At 42.0% G+C, this 19,531-nt stretch overlaps 1 protein-coding gene across 3 annotated transcripts in view; it reads right to left on the bottom strand.

Annotated features, from left to right (window-relative positions):
- LOC149794266 (uncharacterized) overlaps window positions 1–19,531 on the bottom strand; it is a 90,406-nt gene that overhangs the window by 22,797 nt on the left and 48,078 nt on the right. For all 3 annotated transcript variants that reach the window (XM_089968406.1, XM_089968405.1, XM_089968408.1), the window contains exons 3-4: window positions 3,931–4,139; window positions 2,702–2,873 (exon numbers count right to left, since the gene is read on the bottom strand). In XM_089968406.1, the coding sequence (XP_089824532.1) occupies window positions 2,702–2,873; window positions 3,931–4,139 (381 nt within the window). The remainder of the gene's footprint in view (window positions 1–2,701; window positions 2,874–3,930; window positions 4,140–19,531) is intronic.

Raw genomic sequence — 19,531 nt, 5'->3', positions numbered from 1 at the left:
ACTGACCAATAATCACGTTAATCATAATAAGAAAAGCAGAATTGAGTTGTATCAACATAAAAATAAAATACATCCATTCTAGACCAAATGGAAAAGTTGTTTCAATGCGCATTCACTCACAATATGACTGTAAATTTAAAATTTATGTAGACCAAAACGACAACTACTTTTGAAACTTCTGTATAGCGCGCGATGTAGTTCAAAGGTCGCTGGATTGCCCATTAATGTTGTTATTGTGTATTGATGGATCTGCTGTTGTGTGTTTGTTTTTTAATAAAGCGAAAATTCAGTTACTTTCTTTCTGGTAGTGTATGAGTATACAATAAAAAGGTATTGCATATGTGTGGGAAAATATGAACTCGTTTTCTCAGATGAATACTAACTTCCAAAGGTCGTGCAGTATTGATCCGAAAAAAAACTTGTTCATAGTTTCCCATACAAATGCAGTAACCCATAATTACTAACAATGAAAAACCTGGATTATAACTAAACTAGACCATGTTTCATCTCTCTTGGATATCATTCTATTATTTGGATTCAACTATCCAATCATTGCAGAAAGTGACGCACAAGCACATGCAGAGAAAAATAAAATATCAGAAACTTACGCTGCCTGATCACGTATCTTCGCTTTCAGACAGCTATTATTCCAATCCATCATAATGTTTTTGCCAGATCGCCTTTTTTAATACAATCTACCCCATTTCATCTTCACATTTTTCAGACATGTTCAAATTTCGCACATGCCCATTAATCCCTGAAACCTAGCAAAATCTGACAAGTTAAGTCCATTCAAAAGACCAGGGTCTCTTTGTGATGCTGGTATAATTATTTCGACTCATTGAAAGAGACCAAGAGCTAGACGTGGTGATACTCCCCAGAGTGTTAAGTTTTGGCGGAGGAATATCTTGCAAAGTGTACGAAAAACAGTCTTAAAGTATGATAGGTTGTTAACATAACGCTCGACGATGTTTCAACAATCAATGAAATACCTTCACATTTAACTTGTAATGTAATTCCTACAACTTTATAATGAAGACAAAAAAAAAAAAAACCTGGCGAAATCATTCAGTTTCACTTGTCGGCAACTTTAACTTGCGTTGTTGTTCACGTTGAAACGTGATCTATTCATTGTGACGTTATTAAGATATTGTGACGTAGCGACAACAGTGGGCTTGAGAGTATTTCAAAATGACCATTATTTGCATCCAAGACTTTTTCTAGCTTGAGATAGAAAAGAAAAGGCAGAGGATGTCCCAAATGAACCTAAATCACGCCCCTCAGGCAATATATCGTTCTTCTACAACTGTTTTTATGGGCCTGGTTTCGAAATAATACTTCGTGGATATTTTCAAAAAAATAAAATATTTCGATTTCTTAAAAAAATAAACATAGATTAAGAAAATTCAGAGTGAAATCAATAAATAATTGAGAGTTTGCTTAACTTGGATCTGTAAAACAAATGTTTCGGGTTTCAAGGTGAAAAGAGAAGCTCTGAGTGAGTCTTCCGTTAATTCTGGAATATGATTAGGAGAAGAAATTTGTTTTCGGTTTAAGTTTTGAAATATAAAAACCGAATCTGCTGGATCGAAGTTTCCGCACAGCATACTCAAGACATGGCTGAAGTGTCCGGTGGTATGAGGCCATGAGCAAAATTCTGACATGTCTGAAAACTCGAAAGGCGGCTTATTAGCAGACTAAAAAAGGTGATCTGTCGAAAATTCAAAGCTAGACTGGAACGATGGCTGTCTGAAAGTGAATACGATCAGACTTTGTTTCATAGATACATATAAATCTTTGAAAATACCCGTAATCAAAGAAGCTGACAATTTTCTTCCGCAATTGATTTATGTGCATCATGCACTGTCTTAGAAATCGACAGTAACGGCACAAAATAATACTATTTTCAAGACAGAAAATCTCGGTCTATCACTAAAAACGAAAAATATCAAAGAGTGTCATTTTGTCTTCAAGTTTTGTCATTTTTTTCCATGAAACAAATGCGGACGTACAAACATGAATGCTGTATTGCACACTATACGTGGACAATTTGGTGAAATATCTTTTATTGCAAAGGTGTCACATTACTTACCCAAGAAAAAAAATAAAACAAAAGCTCGCTTAACCGGACTACGTCTCTTGTGCGAAAACATGTTGCTTAAATGGTTATTTTCTCTTCTCAAATGGGTCTTCGTCAAAATGCTTAAAAGTCTCGCACTAGTAAACTATTCCTTTGTTTTTTTCAGGGGAATCTTTAAAGTCGACACTTTTTCGCTGAAAATGGCAACATTTTTAACACATCTGAAGTAATTTTCTCGCAACTGCAATGTAAAACAAGTGTATTGAGCTACGTGGTTTTTATTTCAATAAGTTTGTTGTACAATTTACAAACTTTGCATATAGTTCTATGGGTTTTTTCCTCTGATATATATTACGAGATCTGCATTCAAGATAAAATATTACACAACACAAGAAGATGCAATATTTCGAGTATAGTTTGTCCTGTAAATAGAAGTTATGCTTCCAATGACAAAATGATGCTTTCACAACGTTATATATATATATATATATATATATATATATATATATATATATATATATATATATATATATATATATATATATATATATATATATATATATATATATTCTCTGCAAGTCATCTTCCCTTGCGAGTGCTTGAAAATTTTGTCTTACGTACCTGGTTCAGCAAGTGGATCCCCACCGTGTATCGCTAGGACATCCACTGTATCGTCACCGTCCAGATCTGGTATTATGTGGGCTGTGTACAGGTTCATTATGTCATTCTTAGCTTCCTGACTATCAAAATTCCATAGAAGAGAACCAGTCTTGCCGCTGATCGCTTGGAATATCTATGATAAGAATGTCTGAGACTTTCAGAGGAAACCAGGGCAGTGCATTTTGAACGAAAGAATGTGTAATTAAAAAAAACATACACAAGAGATATGGATCACAATAAGATTCTGATATGCGACTGTAAAAAAGCGAAGGTGAATAAGTTGATGTTGGAAAGACTAATGAAAGACTGAACACTACTCACTCGTTATAACGCTTTCCACGTGAGCTATAGAGCTACCCACCTTATAATGAGAACGCTTTAGATGGGAACCAAGAGCACACCGCTTTATAATGAGAACGATTTTTAAATGAACTGATTAATAAATATAATTTCACTAAGACTAATTGAAATGGGGTCCATGATAATACCTTATAACAGGAACCATATCATAAAGAAGATTATTATATAGTAAGTGAGTGCTGTATCTTCAAAGAAGTGGAGATGGTAAGCACGGCTGCCAAAAAGCCCCAAAAAACAAGAAAAACCCCCAATCAAACAAACTATAATCAGCCATCTGTTGGCAGCAGCATTCTGCATTTTGGAATGTGGGGTAAATGACTTCAAGCGTGTAGGGAAAAATGACTGTAAATTGCATAGGCTGTCTAGAACACAGCCCCACTGAGAAGAAAAAAACAGCAAGTAATAAAAAGAAGAGACACAAAGAGGAAAAGAAAAAAGATGCAAAAAGGAATATAAATGTAAAGACGTATTTTCTCGTCGATAACTGAAATACAGGGAACTCTATTCATTATATATATGTATGCGTTAACGTTTTTAAAAGATTCTCGTGAATAGGACTGTAAACTGCACATTTGATCACAAAAGTATAATCAAAATAGAAAAGATTAAGCCTATTTGATTAAACCTTGAGGCACGACTTCCATCGAAAATTCATGATTGACTTTTGCATGGTAATAGTCAGCATACCACGAAAATAAAGAAAGCAGACGAAAATATAACAGCTGTTTGCATAGTACACGTGTTTCTTTCAAGAGGAACCTTTCAGATTGTATTATGATATTCAGCAAAGAAGAGAATAAAAAGAAAGTGAAAATTAGAAAAATGCATACCCCAGACCTGCCTCCGCACAAGCAATCAGGGATTCCATCTTTATCTAGGTCAGCGTTGCAGTTGATCCCGAACAATTCGTGTGGACCGTAGTGTCGCCATAATTCTCTCCCTGTAAGACCCTCTAATGCCATCAGTCCCCCAAAACACGGATAGGTCCCATTGAAGTATATATCACAGACAATGTTGGGAATCTTGTAGCCGTCAGCACCTACGTATAAGGATTTTTACGGGTTTTTTTTTTCTGCGGTGTTATTTGGTACGTTACTTAAATTTGGTCCACATTGTTTTTACCTTTCCAATCTTTCTGATATCAGAAGAAAGTTAAACCTTTAAAATAAACATTAGTAGAAAAATGGGACTCTGGCTCACCAGTCCCACTGCGTGGTCTAGGTGGGTGAGAACCCTCACAGAACTCTACTACTGTGTTATAAGGGTTCTGGCTCACCTGTGCTCGAATGGAGTTCTGGCTCACTTTTCATCACTACTCACCTGTACTCGAAGGGGTGTTCTGGCTCACTTATTTCACTGCGTGCGATAATGTCAGTGGGCGAGTGTGTAAATATCATCTGTGGAGTATCGTTTATCGTCAAAGGAGCATAGTCCATTTTTGTTGATCGATAGGGTGGAGAGTTGATGTCGTTGTGATCGGAAAGTTCTCACGTAGTAGTATTGTAGATGTCCCTATAATGACTTTCTATACTTATCGATAATGGAAATGGGACCGATGACTGTTTTCTTTTTGTTTGTTTGTTTTTAACTCCTTTGGCTTTTTTTCTTGATAGTATCATCATCGGGCGTGATCCAGTACATTTTGGATCGAAGTCCTATGAATTCTGTGATGGGTATGCCACAAGTTTCATCTTTGAACTTTCCAAGTTTCTTTTTATTGTCTTTACAGTAAATGGGCTTTTTTCTGGATAATCGCTAAGATCAAAGAGATCTCGATGCTGATAGAGATCTGTGTAGACATCATCTCTGTGAATTTTATAGACGAGCGAGTCGGTATCGTCATGAGTAGCATGGCTTTATCTCCGTAGCGTCCTTTGATAAATTCATGATGAAACTCTAGCATGAGCATTTTGGAGAGATCGATGACGGCTAGACCGATGTAGATGGGTTTATCGAGCATGAGATGTGTTTTTTGTGGATTCGATGGCGGCGAGTTCTTCGTTAAAGATTTTTATGCTAAGAAAGACATCGTTGGCTATGAGGTTATCTCCTCTTCGTGGGTTATTGACGATTTAGATTTTCTTTCTGCGTCTGATGTTTTCCATGGTTTTTCCGAAGACGCTGTTGTTCATGAGTTTGAAGAAATTTTTACCGAAGTCCGCTGTGGCTTTTTAGCTCGTTGTTGGGTATTGAAGTCCACGCAGGATTTCATCCATGGTGATTGTTTAAACTTTAGAGCTCGAGGAACTTGTTTAAGAACGAGTCCGTGTTTAAGAGCTTGTTTGAGTAGTCCACGATGTCATAATGTATCTTGTAGTATGTTTTGTGATGGAGATTTGGTGCGAGCTTTATGATATTGGCATCTCCGATTGTGAATTGTGTTTTTTTGTTGGAGTTGTTGGGGAGAAAGCATCGAGGGTGTGATGAGGAATTTTTCAATGGATACTCGTTATTAGAGTCGTGGAGATGGGGTGGTTATTCCAAATCGAGTTCGGCGAAATATCCCCACGAGTCATTCCGATATCCTGGTTGTCTTTGGTCACGTGCCCCCCCCCCCAACGGAAATATTAATAACCCCGGAGAAGAACGGACAATTAAAACGGTTAAATAGCTCCGAGCCACCAGTCAACAAACTCGACGGTCTAGGTGTATAAAATATAAAAATAATAAGGTGAAAGGTATAACAATTTAATAAACTCTATCTCGGTATACAACAATTACAGGACATTTTTTCAATGCAATTGCTTACAATCAATACAAGACCTATCCAGATTTCCATTTATTTCATCACGCGAAATTAAAGATGAGAGTTTCCTTCCCGTGTCCCTACTATGTTACTCATCTTTAACTTCCGCTTGTATTCCTTTGTTGGTACTTTCAGTACCTTTGTTTCCGTTCTCCCGGCCTCCTTGTCGGTACCCTTGTTTCTGTCTCCCGACCGTCCTTGTCGGTACTTCTGGTACACTTGTTCTGTCTCCCGGCCCTGCGCCTTCGCACAACTGCCTTATTCCATTTGCTCTCCTCGTCTTCTTCTCTCTGATCTTCGGATGGCGTCCTATCCCATCCGGAAATCTTCCTCAGAAGCCTTTGTTCCAAGTCTCATCCGAAGTTCATATAACTCCCTTCCCGCCCTTTAAACGAGCGCACAACTTCGGCCCTCGGAGCGCATTCTAGTGTCTCCAACTTCCCTATGATCTGCTCTCGACAATGTCCAGACATGCACTGATTCTTTCACAATGAATGTAGCAGAATAATGTCTGGCTGCATGAGAAACGAGCACAAAATTTTACTATCTTAGTGCTGATTGGTTACCATTGGTTTCTTTGAAAACTGTCTGGGGTAGAATCACTGATGTGTTGTAATGTCGGGTGTCCGGTCTCGAAGCCTAAGCCGACCGATGACATCACTGCTGATTGCACAACAAACAGAGTTGCTCACCACCGTGGCAAGGTTCTCTTTGAAGCAATCGCGAATTTGACCGTAACGAAATGGCTACGGTAGTTTCTTTGTTTCAGAATCGGTCTAAAGTCGTAGTATTATATAATACGTATTGATATAACCCAAGTACTTTGAATTACGAATTCTATCAGAAGACATTTGTAAACGTGAGGCAGGAATAGTTGCCAAATTTTCTCATACAACGTGACATTTATCATGGAGGAATTGTTCTCCGGTGATCCAGTGAAAATCAGCTACAGGAAGGGATTGCGACATGACCTAATTGTAGATATTATTGGTGTCGAGGTAGAGGATGTATGTGGATGGTTTAGTGTGATAGTAGTTGGACATGTATTTGTTAATGGCGACGGCGTGTTTTTGGCTGTTGGTGCAGATGTATCCTCGAATCAAGCTCTTAGTGATCATGAAGATGTTTAGATCTTGGAAGAGTTCAAGTTGAACTTGACTCGTCAGCAGAAGGGCATCCCAGGAGAGACACGGCGAGGTGAAATACCAGAGTCGATCGAGCTGATCAATCGTGTCTGACATTTTTTAAGACATCCATGAGTAAAAGCACGTCTGTCATCAGGTACAGGTATTGATTATCTCCGAGAGTGTGATATCCAAGCTCGTTCCAATATCTTATTCGTGTACTGATACTCTTCCTCCGTGATATTGGAAAGCTTTAAGTGAGAAGGTCTCCAGAGCAGGTAATGAGGTTTCATCGAATCTGGACCGCGCATCGATGTATTCGTAGGGATAAACTCCTTTTCGATGCAGGAGAGGAGCGCGATCTCTAAATTCTTGTATGAGATGCATGAACTTAGGACAGGTGTGAGCGAGTTATTCTAGCAACGACTCCATAAACCGGAAGGAATCAATGAATCGAAAGGGACCAATCGAAAACATGTGTTTTTCAAAATTATTTGGGATACATTGATGTTTGTTCCTATTTGTGCGAGAAGGGTCTTGATTAATCGCTGGCTTCTGCGATGATGAAGTGTCCATTGTATCCTCGTAGATTATAAGCGATGACTGGAAGGAAGACTGGATCTTTGAAGCGTAGATTACAATCCACGTGAGCAGCTCCTCGATAGTGACCAGTGGCATGACAGTGATCTCTGACTTCTTTATCATAGATTGAAAGTATTCTTCCCAGATGTGGCATTGCTGTACTGCTTTATGCTGCTTGACTTAAGTGAGGGGTGTTGGATTTTTTCGGCGTTCGCAGATGGGTTTCCATTCCGTGAAGAGGTGTTCAAAGAACCAGACGACGCAGTGCTCTCCTTGTTGTTATTGATACGACAAAGACAAACGTTCATCGACAGATCAGGAGGTTTTATAACCGATAAAAAATTGGGATCTGCTTATGTTCTACTTGAGCAAAACAATGGATGGGATCAGGAGAAGGTCTTTGTACCTTTTCCATGATCGCTCCTGAGTCAAAGACGATGAAAAACGTTGTACCTTTTCCATGATCGCTCTTGAGTCAAAGACGATGTAAAACGTGTGAGCGTATTTTTTTTATAGAGGTGTTTCCTCGCGTGACATCTGTACGGTTTGTAATTCTTGGCAGGAGCCCGACGAGACGTAATCCTGTAGTCGCTGAGATTGAGGAAAGCATTGTAAGCATCGATAGCACAAATACCCACGATTCCTATGTTGTGTATACTGAGATCGACAGAACTGACATAATTGGCTGAAGTCCTTGATATACACTAAATGGTTTTGGTAATGCAGTGAAAATAATGCTGCGTTGTGACGCTGTTTTGGAGATCAGCAGTGGATAGACCACGAACAAATTATTGCCCTCTTTCTTATCATCGAGTCCGAACACGTTGATGAAAAGTCACTCGTTGAGTGTTTCTAATTTAGAAACGTCTTTGACTGCTGAGGGAATGGTCATGCCGGTAGTTTTCAGACGTACACTTGGAGACTCGATCGGCATTGTCCTCAGTGGGATTTAGTGCAGAGAGGACATCCCACACGATGCAGTAGTTATCGTTATTTATAACACTGATGCCGGCTTTGGTAGCTAGGATTTGCTTGATAAGTGGTACGTTCTTGCTTACGCAAAACTGTGAATTTGGAAATATGAAACGAGAAAAATTGACTCCGGCAAAGATACAAGCTGATCCTGACTTTGATAATCTTCGATGCGACGTTGGATAAACGACCAGGCGATGTCAGCGATGTGACTGAAATCATCATTGCGATACACGATCAGAGATTAGGTTCTGATCCACAAATTGATACTTTTGTGTTCCTTGACCAGATGAACGTTGAGAGCGATATCCAGTTTGATGGCTCTACGGGTACCAGTAGGTTGTATAATGCGCTGCAGGAGTCATGGGTCGACTTCGCGCTGAAAAATATGGGAATAATCGTAGATGAATCTTTTGTCAGCTCCTCCGTACGCTTTTTCAGTACATCTAACCGGCGAAAGACGCGTAATCGTATTGCATTGTCGTTGAGGAGCCTGTGGATCAATTTTGGGTAGTGTTTTGTCTCATCATCTGGACGGAATCGACCGAGGATATCATGCTGAAGTCCTGTGGAGCGTTTTTTTTCCCGTGAGTGCTTTGTATTTGTCTTGCAGTTGCTTCAGATACTGCTACGTGGTGAGGATCTCTCTTGCAGCGACCACCTTGTATTCGCTGACGAGCTTAAGACGTACATCTCTGAGCATAGTCTTTAATATTTTTCGGACTCGTTCGATGAGCTCATACAGAACTGCACTGATTCTGGGATACGGTACCGGAGTACCTGACATTGACTGACCTATGCTCTTGAGTTGACGAGAGTTAACATGACGAAGGATGAACTAATTTCATGGAACATATTCCAAAGCAAGAGTTTAGTCTATCCTTGCGATGATAGAAATTCTATAGAATATAGTCCTGTATTTCATTTCTTTAGCTTCTTGTTTTTTTGTAATTTCTTTACTTGTATAAAAAAATGTAATATCTATTGTTTAGCACCATACCTCTGCGTGGAACACAAAAGTGTGTGGTTGCCTCAGAGTAGTACGGAGAAGTATATCAAGTCCTGTACGAGACTACAGAGCTCAGCATTATGCTCTGATTAAGCATGGAAGTCCAGGGATGAAACCTTGCTTGGGCTGTCAGGAAGGTGTTCGAGGCCAACTCAAGTGTGTTAGCACTGTAGAGTACGAAACATCTGGGCGATTAAATATTACTGTGAAAAAGCCAGAACTACCCAGAAATCCAAACACCATTCAGAGCTATTCAACTAGTTTCTGGCTAAGATTAAGCATGACACAATGGAAAGTGCATCCTGTATTTAATCGTTACGATGCTAACGAGGAAGGAAAGGTGCGTAGCGTACGAACGAAAATCAGACACGCGGTGAGATTTAGCACGAGCGGATATTGCATCGTTTGCTTTGTTTGTCCATGGAGTGAGGGCTACAATGTACTGTCATCGTTTCATGTTTGAAGCACATCGGGGAGTGGTTCCCATCGGATGCTCCGTCTTTCATCTCAACGGAGATACATTTGATAATCGACTGTGCAATTTGGATATAAAGCCTGACGGATAGCAAAAGAATATTTCAAAAACCATGTTTTCACTGCTTTTTATACGGAGGATCTGTTTAGCAACTTGAAGAGTTTTTCTCAGTGCATACAGGAGATGCAATGCTTATTCAGGAGTTCTTTATGTTAGATGATGCTGAGCGTGCCACTGTCGTATAATTTTTTCCGCTCCACCGCCGTGAGCAAGATGACATATTGCCCTATGCCCATGACTTAGGTGAGTGTGATGACCAAGCTGATATCAATGTTGAGATTAAATGCATTGACAATGGCCTCCTCGACATCTTTCCGATTGTCTACGATGACATAGATCAGATATCGCGTGTGGTCTGATACGCTCTCAGCCATTTCTACGTCCTCCATGGTTCCATATTACGATAATTTGAAAATCTTTGTTTTAGCGTTTTTCACTCACACATCGCATGAAGTGCTTCCTAATCAGATGATCGTCGTAGTAGATCTTCACGATAGTATCCCTGGATAAGTCTGATCGTTGATATCCCGTCAGTCAGGCATGTCCACGTGATGTTCCCTGTGTTTGATCAGCATCAATTCGATGTTCAGAGACACGTGATTCCGTAAGACCATTTCAATGACTTTATATAGTGATTCGGAGTGAGGTAAGATCACGTCCGTCACAAAGACCTCGTCGTCGCTACACATTCTCTCTATATTTCTGGTCATACATCTTTTCGAACCGGCTGAGTGTCATACACTGATTGCCTACCATGTCCACGATGAGATCGTCCATGGTTCTCATTTCGTTGATCAGTAACGCAATGTCAAAAGGAGCTACGCTCAGATACGAACGGATTTTATTGAACATTTTCTGAGAGATCAGCATAGCCTGCTTGGTGATATTTGTTTGATCTCCAAGCGTGGCTCTAGACGCTTCATCAGAGTCTGCATGGCTAGTCCAGCTCCGAACAAAATCAACATCATCTGATTAGCCATCACTTCCGTGGAAATTAATCCCGTGGCTGTCACGATCAACTGAATCATCGAAATGATTCTCAGGATACGTTTATAACGTCGGACTCGTGTTTGTAGACGTACACTCGTCGATGGCAATAACGGTAATACGATACTAGTTCACGACGCTGTTCTACCGGTAAGTTTTCATCGATGCGGTTAAAGTCGAGGATCATTCTGCGTCGACTAAGGTATGCAGCAGCGGTTCATGTTGTGGTAAGTAATCCTTCAAAAATTGGATGTGCACATTCACTTTATCATCATGGTCTCAGGCATCTTGTCTCCAACGAGCCACAGTGGAGATAAATTGAAGCCTTTTGTGACTTTGGTCAACTGATTTAACCTCACAAGATCAGACAGCGTATCAGGATTCGCTTCCAGTTCCACATGGTCCAGATATTGTTGTGATTCTATGGCGTGTTACACCTCATCCACAGGTAGTTTCGATCATACTTGTAGAGGAAATAATACGCATGGGAGATTTTTTCTACGTTGAGATTGACTGTTTCAAGTTCTTTGCTGAAAATATAAAATCTCTATCTCTGTAAACCCAATCGATCTTCCCATGCACACTAAACATGATCTAAAAAGTGCTTTCATTGCATTGTTGTTTTCAAACACGGGTGCCTCATCGCTTGCGTCACGACGATCGTCGAGCACCATCACTTCCATAATCGTATCCAAGTCTTTGAATACTAGGCCCACCTGCTTGAAAATCTTTCCTGATAGCATCTTTGAGAGGATGAAATCCGAGATGGTGTTTTCTGGAGACCACTTTGTTCATGCACTCATGATCTTTTTTATGAGCCTCGTCATCTTCCTTTTTAGCAGATCGTCGTCGTTTGACATAGCTTGTTTTCAAGATGGCGCCCACAAGGCCTGGATTCAATTCGTGGATGATGTTGTGCACGAGACCCTCGATGATTTTGATTAACCGTGCTGACTCTCGATCGTTACAAAATTTAGAGACCATCCAGTATCGATCAATGGCCTCCTCGAGGGGATACTTCCGAATGTGCCTCACCGACAAATGAAATCGATTCATGTCGTGATCGTTACATCGTTCGTGAGACTCCTTACCCGCCTTTCTCACCTCGTTTAACCTCGCATGCACTCCAGTGAACTGCTGAAGCACATGCTGATCCTGGGTAGCATAAGACACCTCCTGTCTATACGTATCGTCAAACACCAACTGGTACAACTCCATAGCGATGCGTACAATTCCTATCATGCTCAATATGAGATCATCAAGAGTAAAAATCTGCAAATAACTCAAGCCGGGATTGGTAGGATCGGCTGTGAGGGCTGTAAAATTAAACCTGTAGTATTTTGCGCATGTCCTTGGGGTTGCAATGAAAAATTCGAGCATGGCAGATCATATAGCAGCTGTACCGGTTTTATAAAACATCTGAGGTAGTATCGGGTTTAACACCACCAAGCCTTCATGTACGAATTTTTTCACTGCCACTATTTTTTCCTCTGACCCTAAATTTCCATATCGCCACGGCTTCATTCAATTGTATTTGCAGCCGAAAATTAGAAGTGACTCAATTGGTTGCCCACTCGTTTCCAATGTCAGTCACTGATGCCAGTGGGTTGAAAATAACATATAGGCCCTGAAGGACGCTGAGTACTCAGATGACGCTGAAACGACAATGCCACATCCATTATCCATGTTTCCAGAAAGAATGGGCACGTATCCCACGTTGATTTTGGCACGACGCGTATCTACATTCATTTATGTGGCGACTTCGTCGTTGGCTGTGGGTGGATAATCCGTCATAACCAGTTTATCTCCCACTGACGCAGCGAGCGTACCTCTGAGTGTTCCGCCTGTTGCGAATGATTTAGTGCTTCCAAACGAGCTGAGCTGGCCATAAGAAATCGCTTGAGTCGTATCGGTGATGGGCCAGGTGGTGGGTTTTGCATCGTAGCTGTTCGGTAGAGAACAATTTGACTATCGTTGATATCCATCAGATCATAGTAATTGGAGTTATTGATGCGAAATTCTACAGCGTGTAATTGCCACTCGCATCTCGATCGACCCTGATAAAGCGATCGAAAGTGCCAAGATGATAGACCATGGTTGCTCGCATTAATCCTGCTGTAACCCCCACACGTCGTGGATTCCGAGACGTAGTTTCAGACGTGGGTGAGGACAGGAGCATATCGGTAGTCACTTGACCTGCGACGGATAACGTACCAGTCACCACCATATTGCCACTGATCGTCCCTCCCGTTTTATCGTATTTTCCAGCCAATGAAGGCTCTCACAGGCTGCGAATTTCGAGTCGCTGCCGTAGGAAGTTCGTACAAGCTCATGCCAAATATGTTGAGATTTCCGTCATCGTTTCACTGATCAGCGATATTTTAGTCTGCTCGAGCCTGTTCATGTGGGACCATCGCGAGGCATTGTAATCCGGGGTGGATAACTCACGTCTTCCAGGTTGGTCAGACTGTGACCGCTTATGTTGAGATGTTGAAATGACCCGTCATGGTATCTCCAGTGCGGTTGACATTTTTGTCCAGTTCCTCCTGATAGGCAACATGATGGCTCGATGAGAAATTGCTTTCCGATCCGATCAGTTCACCAAAAGTTATGTACGACATGGTTATATCAAAATAAACATCATTAACTTCAACGCAAAGGAAAATAAGGAAAGCACACCCAGACTGTCATTACATGATCGTCCGACGGGTCGTGGAATAACCTCTCGTCATGCACATGCTTCTCAATAACATGCTACACTACGATCGGGTGGTCATCTACAACCTAGAATCCTCATAAGGACAAATACCACATGGAGATTCCTTTGATGACGTCTTTACGATCGTCGATCCAAAGGAGATTCACCCTGTGTAAGACCTGGACCTGGAGCCTGTAAAGGCTTTGACGAATTTTACCTGCCTGATTAGTATTCAAGAAACTCTGTTTCTTCAATGTTGTTCGAAAAATTCGCTACGCGTCGTCAGTGCGAGGATGTCCTCAATAAGTTTATCCAACAACTGGCTTTACGTCAACACGTACTCGAAGACAAAGTGGGTCAATAATCCTTTCAACGCGATGTAGCCAGACAATTGTTCAAGCCTCTCCTGACTAAAATGGGCGAAGCCAAAACCACCTACAATGTCAAGCAAGATCAGTTACTGGATATGCTCAAATCGACTCAACAACACCAGCAGCGACTGCTTGAGGGGTCACGCCACCCACCCAGAAGTCGACATATCGAAGATGATGAAACGTGCAGTAACCAAGCGAAAAGGAAAAGCTAGAAAGGCTGAACTTAAAACAATTAGACGAGAAAAAGATGAATCAGCTGCCTGACTGCAAAATATGAAAGAGGAACAGATGATTACCGAGGCCGTTCTCGAAACGCTCAAGAAAGAGGAAGAACGAATTCAGGAAGAAAAAGCAAAGTTTAAGGAGGAAAAAGAAAAGTTTCAAAAGGATTTTCCGGAAAAGGAACTTGAGTACATTACGACCGCTCGTGTCCCAGCTGATTTATCTGTTGATATCGGTTATTAGACAGCTCCTAATTGCGAAGAATGGCTTCACGACTTTGTGAATCATAAACTTCAAGCCATCAGTGTCTACACAGCTTTAGGATCATCTGCTGAGGATAATTATTTCAAGGAACGCGTTGCACGTGACTTAGTGAGCAAAGTCAACCAGAGGTATGGACCGTGGATTGAAAACCAGAAGAACGAGATGTAAAAGCGCGCATGCTAGCGCTCCTTGAAAAGTCGAAAATATTTAACAATGGTCTGAAGAATCAGTTGAAAACCAGAAAACCGGCCTACTGCTCTGGAGCTACACTCATATTTCCCATGGACGTGGATCCACCAGAGCCTTCAGCGGGATTAGACACCGCTCGATTCAAAGAACAAGAGCCTCCGATGGAAGTAATCACATAGAGCCTTCCTAAAAAGGTTACAAAAGCTCCATTAAGAAAAGCTTACTGAAGAAGAAAAAAAAAGGAGAGGAATAGTTAAACTTAATTGATCTCAGAAAGATTCAATTGGCGGACAAAAGCAGACGCTTTGACCTTTAAACAGGTGATGCGGAGACGCAAACTACGTAGAGAGAAAGAACAGCCAAAAGAAGGACAAGGGAGGCAGTATCCACTACTTTCACACCCCGCCGAAATCGTCTCTCGACTTAAGTTGCTGATCGAATCTAAACAAGAGGCAATGTCGGCGTGGACCTCGATAAAGAAATGGTCGAGATCCTCAATCATCTTCTGGGTCAAAACCTCGTCACCTCCGATCATTATCACATTTTGTACGAGGACTTGATTTAGACCTATGGCTCTCAGTGACACCAAGCTACTGTTCACCTCCAAGTCTGTCACATCCACGGTGAGGTATAATCCGTCCCTGGAGCTGGATTAACAATCGCCGTACGAAATCTTCCTCATCTCCGCTGAAATCTGGAACAATTTCTTTAAAGTCACCGTCAACAACAATCTGTTTTCGTGCGTCGTCGCGATTCAACAAAAAAACGATCACGATCTCTCCAGGAGGATACAACATCACCGACATCGGCACTGAAATCTCCAGACTAATCACCACCAATGGAGAAGTCTCTGCCAGTATCAAAATAGAACTCAATTACTCTACGCTGCCTACTCTCATCACCCTCTCGGAAAATTACGTAGTAAGATTTGACAGCGCTAACTTCATCGGATCTCTCTCTGGGTTTAGTGCGGGAATGTCTTTAACTCAAAATGGCGTGTACGAAGGAGATCTGCCTTCAATATCACCGATGTCAACAGCCACCTCATCAACTGATCGATCGCAAGGGATATTGTCTTCCGTAGGCTCATCCTCCAAAGTGATTTATTCCACCTCGATTAACGAGCCTCCAGGCTCACTCATGCAAATTCGTGCGAATCCTTTAATTTACTATCCCATCCTGAACACGTACGCGATCTCGGAAATTACGATGGCGCTGGTCGATCACTCTGGAAATGCCATCGATAACAATAACGAAAGAATCACCTTTTATCTGTACTTCGCAAGAACGCCTAAAAAATGTTAGCAGATTAAATAAAGATACGACGAGACCTTCATGCGTACATCGACGTAAAATCGCAGGTGGATTTTTATCCACCCTTTTTTCTTCCGTACGAGCAGCTCTTACAGACATTGCCGCCAAAGCCTCCGGAGCATCCTCTACGGCGGTAGAAACAAATAGGCAGAAAATCGTGCCCGCTTCGTCGTCTCCAGTTGCAGAGATACCAGTATCCAGGCAGGCAAAACAGGCTCTTCAAATACAGCCAGGATCCACAGCGAGCGATCCGAAATAATTTTACAGGACCTGGATAGAAGGCACACTGTGCACACCAGCCTCCTTCGTGTGCACCATCATGTCAGGTATCGCTTAAAACGATTATGGTAAATTTTATCACACTATTATACCATATCCTCATGTATTCGAGATATACTACCGATTATATCCGCTTCAACGAAAATACTCTTGTGGATGACTGCATGAGTGAGTACGGGTATGTAGAGTATCAGGACACCAGAATCACTAATCTTAATGCATGTACCCACTGAAACATTGAGACGCGCGTCGAAAATGCGTACCTGCTTTCCCATGAGGCCTTTCTGCATGTCCATGGAAAAGTACAAGTTGCTGAGGGCGGAGACCATCTCGCCAATGCGCAGATCACGCTCCAAAATAACGGATGGTCGTTATTCAAATCGACTTAATACCAGCTGAACAATCAAACCGTATGAGAAATAAATACTTACCTCAGGCCAGCACCATCCTGAACTTGATCATATACAGCGATGTTTACATACGATCGTGCACGACGAACATTTGGTGGTTCAGAGATACCACCGCAGAAGGGACAGTTGGCAACGACATTCGTACATGTGCAGTTTCAGCCAATGTCGCTGCACCGACGGATACAGAAGCAGCAGATAGGTACACTTTAGACAATATGTCCGCCGAGTCAGCAGGATCAACCATAGTAACAAACGCCATACTCTCCCTCTTAACACAGCTGTGTACTACAGACTATAACGTGGGATTCGCCACAAAACGATCTCTGACTGATAGTGGCCACGAGATCTGCATGTTGCTTTCTCTCAGCAGCATCTTTGGTGTATGTCAAGATGTCCGTACCACCTTCCGAGATGTCAAACACAGGCTGATAATGGAAAGAGACTCATCCGCTCAATACAGGCACTGAGCAGCATCGAAAGCGGATGAGCAATTCACCATTACGTGCTTGTCGCTGTGGATTCCCAAAATCACGCCCTCCACTATGCACATGCTCGAGTTGGAATCGACGTTAGCTCGATTCACCAAAAAACAATATTCGAGTAACACCGCATTTACGTTCAACAGTTGACTGCAGCTCAGACGACTACTTGGAGAGTCCCCACCAATCCAGGAAACGAACTTCCTAGTCACGTCTTCGTCGCCTCGCATGTGGAAAACCAACGAAACCATCTTCAACCACAAACTCAAAACAAGCCCATCTTCAGGCATCTCAAACTGTCTGGCATTCGCGTCGGCATTAATTCCAGACAACATCCAGAGCGAGAACTCGAATGCAATTTCGCCGTCGCCACCCGAAATTATTCTTGCGCATACATGATGCTGATGGAAACCATGCAGAAGTACCAAGACGTAGATACGGACACGTAGATCTCCAATGGCGATATTTTGCTTATCTGTATCCCATCTTCCACACTGACGTTTCCAAACGTTTCGAATGTCACAAAGACTCCCCTGCAGACACCTAAGTCCGACGGTAGGTCGCTCCAGGGGATGATTACCTATGCTACGCGCTGATCACCTCAGACCAATTCATGACGCTTGATGTCCTCAACGGAAAAAATGAATATCCTTGATTGGAAACTCTGTTTTCCGAACCAGCCCAGAAAAAAGACGTCTCGACAAAGACGACCTGACAGAGGCTCCATTGCCACTGCCATCGTTCCCTTCATCAAAACCATGGATCCCAAGTTGTTCGCTAACGTCCTGACACCCATAGGACTGATTGTATCCACGGGAGCCATCACCGGAGCTGCTCAAAAACCGATGATAGACAGATGAGCTCATCAAAAACGAGCCATTGTCACCTTGTCCAAGGGTTACAAAAAAGTATCTCATATAGCATCATGTCGTAAGTTCCAGTCGAAGTCATAGCGGAAAAAGTATTGCTATGGCTGCCACTCATAAAAGACCCGTCTCCCTACGACTGAAAGCCTCAGCAACCATCGAACCAAATTGGATCATGCTGATACATCGTCAAGCCACTTCAGTCGCTAAACATAAGGCAGATCGGAAAGGTATCGTTCTGAAATTGTCAGCAATGCAGCTGTCCAAACAAGGAGGATTTATCGGTCCTCTATTAGCAGGCATCGCTGAAACATTACTGCCAAGATTACTCGGCATCGGTAAAGGACTCAAGCTGCCAGGAACCATAAGAGGCAATGGCATGAGAAAAAATGTCTTGAGCAACTTTGATCTCGAATATATTTTGGCGTCTGCCAATTTTCGAGGGGTCTTTTCCAAAGATCAACTTCCAGAACAGATCAGGCCTGACGAGAGCTGTGTTGTTAATATCCAAAATTATTATGATGGACAGGGCACACACTGGGTAGACATTGTCATTGATCCTCACTCCAACGATGTCGAGTATTTCGATTCGTTCAGCTTACCTCCTCCCGAGGATGTCATGCGATATATCCACACAACGCACAAAGAAGCGGTGTATAACTCGTTACAACTTAAAAACGTCGATGATAGCACTTGTGGATTACCGGTACTGTATAGACTATATCCAAAAAAGCAGGAGGGAAAATCTCCAGTTGAAGTTGTTTTACAACTTTCGAAGTAATATCCACTCCTCTTATCACCAGCATGATCTCGTAGTATCTCAAGCGTAAAGCCAAAACTGAGAATGTCGACCCCGTTGAGGTGGTCACCAAAAATCATCGACATATGATCAAATCGAGATGTGATGTGTGCGGTTCTAAAAAAGCACACGTTGTCACCGGTAAAGCTTAGTGTCATGACTCTGTATACAAACTGCGTCATTGCAGACACTGCGAGCTTGATACGAGATGCGAGGACATTCGCGTCGAAAGATATCTGTGTGAGGGAGATTGTAATGGATGCGTACATCGACAAATTGTCGAAGGAGCTATGTATGTCCATTCCTTCATCGGAAAGCTTCCTAAACCTCATGGTGAATGGACGTTGCCAGGACATAAATATACAGGGCCATGGAATCCCTTGGAACAACAACTAGATGAACACCATCATCCGCTGCCTGTTCAGGAACCCTACAAAGGTGTCGATGCCATCGCGATGCACCATGAAAGCACCATAAACTCTGGGCAGATCACCTTGTACAGCACTCATGATCTTCTCAAAGCCTCTGTCGTAGAACGATTTAGCAGAACTCTCAAAAATCACATATGGTAAAGATTCACCA

This window comes from Sinohyriopsis cumingii, chromosome 8 (genome assembly GCF_028554795.1).
Source record: "Sinohyriopsis cumingii isolate HCF-2022 chromosome 8, ASM2855479v2, whole genome shotgun sequence".
Lineage (NCBI taxonomy): Eukaryota > Metazoa > Mollusca > Bivalvia > Unionida > Unionidae > Sinohyriopsis > Sinohyriopsis cumingii.
The sequence above is the reverse complement of the archived record's forward strand: the minus strand, read 5'-3'. Positions and strand labels throughout refer to the sequence as shown.